We start from the raw sequence: 6174 nt of genomic DNA on the forward strand, positions 1-6174 counted from the left end.
ATTATGTAATATCCCTCTTTACTCCTGGTAATTTTTTTTTTTTGCTGGGAAGTCTAACCTGTCTGATATTAATAAAGCCACTCTGCCTCTCTATTATTACTTTTTTTACATGGCATATATGTTTTCATCCTTTTACTTTAAACCACCTATGTCAGGGTATTTGAAGTGAGTTTCTTGTAAGCACTCATTTTGGGGTCCTGGGTTTTTTTCTTTTTTTATCCATTATGGCGTTTCTTTTAATCAATTTGTTAAGACTGTGTACATTTAATGTGGTTATTGATAAGTTTGGATTTAGGTCGAACATTTTATCACTTGTTTTCTGTTTGTTCCCTCTGTTCTGTGTTCCTCTGCTTCCCCTTTCCTGCCTCTTTTTGGGATTCATTGAACATTTGTTAGTATTCCATTTAATTTATCTACTGTGTTTTTACTTTATCTCTTGGTATATTTTAGGGAATACAATATACATACTTAAATTTTTATAATTTTCCTAGAATCGATATTTTACCAATTCAAGTGGAATATGAAAACCAAACTAATATGGAGGCCCCTTTATCCTTTTCCCTTTATGTTGTGATTGTGTATTACCTCTACATATGCTGAAAATTCCATTAGACCATGTAGTAATTTTTGTTTTCTTTTTTTATAATTTTTGTTTTCAGTCAAAGATCATATTTTAAAGAACTGGTGAAAAGAAGAACTTATCTTCACCATCCTTTTATAGTAGGTCTTCTGGCAATGGATTCTCTCCATTTTCCTCCCTTGGAATATGTCTTTATTTCACTGTCATTCCTGAAAGCTATTTCTGCTGGATGTATTATTTGGGGTTGACAGTTCTTGCAGCACATTAACAGTGTTGTGTGCTTCTTTACGACCTTCTTGGTTTCTGATGAGAAATCCATAGTCATTTGAATTGCTGTTACCCTAAATGCAATGTGCCATTTTTTGTCTTTCTGTTTCAAACATATTTTGTTTTTCTTGTCCACAGTTTGAATATAATATGTCTGGGCATTGATTCTTTTGAGTTTATCCTATTTGGAGTGTGCTGAGGTTCCTGAATCTTTAGGTTTATGTCTTTGGTAAAACTGGAATGTTTTCAGTTATTTTATCTTTATACACACACACACATATATATACATATATATATATATTTTTTTCTGCATCACACTTTCTCCTGCCTTGGGGACCCCAAAGACATGAATGTTAGACATTTTGTTATTATCCTACAAGAGCATGTGGATATTTTATTTACTTCTCAATTTTCCCCTCTGTTGCTAAGATTGGATCATTTCCATTGATTTATCTTCAAATATACTGACTCATCTTCATTCTGCTATTGAGTCCATCTAATCCCTTTAAAATTTTAGTTATTATATTTTTTCTGTTATAACATTTCAATTCGGTCCTTATTTTATCTTTTACTGCTTTTAAAAAAGATTTATTTATTTATTTATTTTTTGAGAGAGCGAGATTGAGAGAAAGAGAGAGAGCACAAGTGGAGGGAGGGGCAAAGGGATAGGGAAAAGCAGACTCTCCGCTGAGCAGGAAGCCTGACACAGGGCTCTATCCTAGGACCTGGGATTATGATCTGAGCCAAAGGCAGACACTTAACTGACTGAGCCACCCAGGCACCCCCTATCTTTTAATCCTTTGCTGAGACTTTCTACCTTTCCATTCATTTCAAGATCGTTTGCTCTTACTTGTTGGAGCATTTTTATAATAGCTGTTTTAAAGTCTTGTTTAGATAATTCTAATGTCTGTGTCATGTTTCATCTCAGCAGTGGTGTCTTTTGATTGATTACCTTTTCAATAGGCAATCAATGGTTGAGATTTTCATAGTTCTTCATGTGCTGAATAATTTTTGGGTTGTATCCTGGACATTTTTTAAAATTTATTTTTATTTATTTATTAGAGAGAGAGAACGAGCAGGGGGAGAGGAGAAGCAGACTCCCCACTGAGCAGGGAGCCTGATGTGGGGCTCGATCTCAGGACCCCAGGATCACAACCCGAGCTGAAGGCAGACGCCCAACCGACTGAGCCACCCAGGTGCCCCATATCTTGGACATTTTTAATATTATGTGATGGGGCCTTGTGTCTTGTGTTAATCTTATACAGGAGTATTCATATTTTTGTTTTAGCTTGTAGTCAACATGGTTGGTTCCAGATCACAAGTTCTGGCCTGCCTTTTGTGGATCATGGCTCCAAAGTCAATTCAGTCTTCAAAAATTTTGCAGTGCTATTTTGACTTGCCCCACAAGTGTTTTATCCAGTGGCTAGTTTCAGATCTGGGTGGTGATCTGTTTCTTAGTTCGGTTTTCACAGTCTTTGGTATGCTGTTTAGGATAAGATCCACATGCAGGTTAGGGTGAACTTAGGAGCTCATAAACTCTATAGGGTTGTTTTCCCAAGTTGCTCCCTCTCCAAAATCTTGCTGGGACTTTGCAGTTCCTTGGAGTTCCTCTTTTCAATCCTTTGGCAAGAAATCTGAGTCTTTATTTACTTCTCTCTGGCATGCACTTCCTGCAACTTCACCCATGTCTGGAGCCAAGCAGCAGGAGGAAGGAGAGAGAGAGAAAAAGGTGTATCAATGGGCATTTGCCTCCACTGACTTGGGACCATGGCTATTCCAAACCAGAGAGGAAGGTTTCCCCCCCCTCAACATTTTAGGTACTTTGGCAGCACTGCTCCCTCCATTGTCACTGTTGACTCAGCCACAATGGGGGATTGCCTATTGGCAAGGGTGTGAGAGAATGGAAAAAAGAAAAATTGGTGTACTTCCCTACTCTCTCTGAACATAAGGAGGTCTATTTTCTGCTCTTCTTGGTGCTCACTCTGTCCATGTCAATGTCCCCTTCTGGGCTTGGACTGCCTTTAGTTCAGTCCAGTGGCTACTGGAGGGAAAAAATTATAAACTCACTGCCTGTTGTTTTACTTCAAATTCTGGTGCTCTGCCTCAATTTACCTGGTACAATTGATATTTCTAGAGTCCTCAAATAACTGATCCCCGCATCCTGTTCAGTGGGAGAGAATGGGTTGAGTGTGATTATTCTGTGTTAACTGGAATCAGAACCCCTGTATTGCATAGGTTAGTTTTCATATATAAGCATGTATAGATAATTGACCATTTTCTTTGGTGTAGATTTGTGAATACTTGGGACAAATCTTCTCATATTCTACCTGAGGCAATCTCTTTATAGCATAAATATTCTTCTGGTTATCTACTGTTATGGAAGAAATCACAGTTAAACTTAGTAGCTTAAAACAACATAAATCATTGTGTGGTCATCACATAGATTCAGGCATTGATTAGGCTCAGCTAGGTGGTTCTTCCTTGGGAGTCTCTCATACGCTTACCATAAGATGGTGGCTGGGAATAAAATAATTTGAAGGCTCACTCATTCAGGTGTGGGGTATTTGGGCTGGGAACACCAAAAAAAGCTGTCGCTCCTGTTGTGTTTGTCTCGATGGCTATGTTGTCTCTCCGTGGTTTCTCCAGCATGGCAGCTTCAAGGTAGATCAATTTCTTTTTAAAAAATTTCCAGCTTTATTGCGATATAATTGACATATAACATTGTGTAAGCTTAAGGTGTACAGCGTGTTGATTTGATATACTTACATTTTGGTGCTAGGACTACCACCTTAGCGTTAGCTAATACCTCCATCTTGTCACATAATTACTATTCCTCTCTTTGTGGTGACCACATATAAGATCTACACTCTTAGCAACTTTCAAATATATACTACAGAATTGTTACCTGTAATCGCAACACTGTGCATTAGATCCCCAGAATGTATTCATCTTATAACTGCAAGTTTGTATTCTTTGACTAACATATCCCATTTATCTCACCTCTCAGCTCTTGGTAACCAATATTCTACTGTTTCTGCAAGTTCAGCTTTTTTAGATCCCACGTATAAGTGAGGTCATACATATTTGTCTTTCTCTGCCTGACTTATTTCACTGAGTTATGGGATCTCAAGATCCATCGATGCTGTTGCAAATGGCAGGATTTCCTTCTTTCTCATGGCTGAATATTCCATTGTGTGTGTATAGAGCTATATCTATATATCTCAATCTCTCTCTCTCTCTATATATATATGTGCATCATATTTTCTTTATCTAGTTATCTATTGACAGACACTTAAGTTGTTTCCCTATCTTGGCTATTGTGAATAATGCTGCAATAAACATAGGAATGAAGATATATATTTGAGATCCTGTTTTCACTTTCTTTGGATAAATACCCACAAGTAGAATCTCTGGATCATGTGGTAGTTCTATTTTTAATTTTCTGACAGACCTCCACACTGTTTTCCATAGTGGCGGTATCAATTTACATTCCCACCAACAGTGCATGAGGGTTCTCTTTTCTCCACAGGCTCGTCCACATTTGCTGTCTCTTGTCTTTCTGATGATAGCCTTTCTAACAGGTGTGATGTGATATCTCACTGTAGTCTAGATTTTTTTTACATGGCAGCTCAGGGCTCCAAAATGAGTGGACAGCAAGAGTGTGAGAGTGAGTCAGGCAGGAACTAGATTGTCTTTTATGACCTGGTTTCACAAGTTTTGCAGTCTTTATTGCCACATTGTATTCTTTGAGGCAGTCACAAGGGTCCACTGAAGTTCAAGGGGAGAGGGAACACAGATACCACCCTTTGATGGGGGAGTGGCAAGTTCTGGAAGAGCAGGTGCAATTGGAAATACGGTTGTGGGCATTGTTTGAAAATACGATCTGCCGTAAGTACTAAGAAGTCTGCAGAGAGAAGTTCTGTCCTCGACTTACAGGAACTCAAGAGGGTATAATATTAAATATAATGATCAACATAACCAGCTTTCAGCAAACGTGGATTTTAGTGTATCTCCAGAAACTAGATCATCTTCTTGTTGTTGTATAACTTTCTCTGTGACTATCCAGGTTTTTGGCGTTTGCAATTTCATTGGGAACCTGCATGGAACTTCAAGATATATGGATTTTTGCAAGGGCTGGGGTACAGTCGGGACGAATTGGGAACAAGGTTAGCTAAAATCTTGAAGAGATTCCCCTGCTTTAAAGAAGGTACTAAGCAGCTTGGCAGAGTGTTCACCTAGAGGGGAACCAGGAAGGCTGCAGTGCTCCAAATATCCTTCCTACCTAATGCCATCCCTACCCTATTCTTATTACTCTTTACTCTTTTTAGTTAAGCTTAGCTTTCTTCAAGAAATTCTCTTAAAAATGCAAACTCCTCTGGGAGAGAAAACATGAATCGTTAATATGAATTTCAGAGCAGTTGAATAAACTTATGAGCACAGGGTTAGGCACTGGGAATTCAGTGATTGAGAATTCCGTCACTCCAGGGGTGCCTGGCTGGCTCAGTTAGGTAGGGCATGCAACTCTTGTTGTTGGCATTATAGGTTCAAGCCCCATGTTGGGTGTAGAGATTACTTAAAAATAAAAACAAATCTTAAAAAAAAAAAAAAAGAATCCAATCTCTTTTCTTCCTTGACCAGAGGAACAAGTTGGATTGAAAATTCTAGCTCCTGAGGAACTGTTCCAAGAGGCGTTATCCTCCAGAGTCCACTTTATAATTTTTTTCCAGAGCTGTCCTAAGAATCATCCAAAGACTCCCTGGGCTACCATTAGGTCAACATAAAAGGGCCACCAGGGTAATCTCCACCCTCACCCCCCGCTGCTCATCTAGCAGGAATGGCAAGTGTTCAGTTCCTTCTGGTTCAACCCTGTTCCCCAAGAGGGCTAGTTACACAGTCCAGAATAAGAAGTCAGTCTAGTCCCCAAGTGGTGAAGGAGCTATTTTAACGCTTGCACCCCATTCCAACCCGTTATCAGTCCTCACTTTGGGACAGACTTAGAGCAGAGGTTTGAATGAAGCCTGGTAGAGTCTGGGAGGCCCTGAAAGCTGGAAGGCACTGTGAGAGCTGTGGAAAGAGAGGTGGAGGCGGCAACGCTGCTTCGCGAATCTTCGCTTCCCCAGGCCCCGCCCCCCGCCTCCCCCCCCCCCCCGTTTTACTGGGCTCAGGACAGCCGCACTCTGGCCTGAGATGGAACACTTCGCGGTGGCCCCAGAGACAGGACCCGAGATCCCCCAGCGCGCGAATCCAAGCTGACGCTCCTGCCAGGCACCGGCGACCTCTGGCGTCGCGATTAGGAAGCGGGCCCCGCGACCCCAGACGGCCCGGCC

General features: G+C 40.5%; 1 protein-coding gene across 1 annotated transcript in view; it reads left to right on the forward strand.

Annotated features, from left to right (window-relative positions):
* Positions 1 to 3461: 3461 nt before the first annotated feature.
* SLC9A7 (solute carrier family 9 member A7) overlaps positions 3462 to 6174 on the forward strand; it is a 131627-nt gene continuing 128914 nt past the window's right edge. Inside the window, exons 1-2 of the mRNA XM_044911617.1 lie at positions 3462 to 3508; positions 4914 to 5013. Of these exons, the coding sequence (XP_044767552.1) occupies positions 3462 to 3508; positions 4914 to 5013 (147 nt within the window). The remainder of the gene's footprint in view (positions 3509 to 4913; positions 5014 to 6174) is intronic.

This window comes from Neomonachus schauinslandi, chromosome X, assembly GCF_002201575.2.
Source record: "Neomonachus schauinslandi chromosome X, ASM220157v2, whole genome shotgun sequence".
Taxonomy (NCBI): domain Eukaryota; kingdom Metazoa; phylum Chordata; class Mammalia; order Carnivora; family Phocidae; genus Neomonachus; species Neomonachus schauinslandi.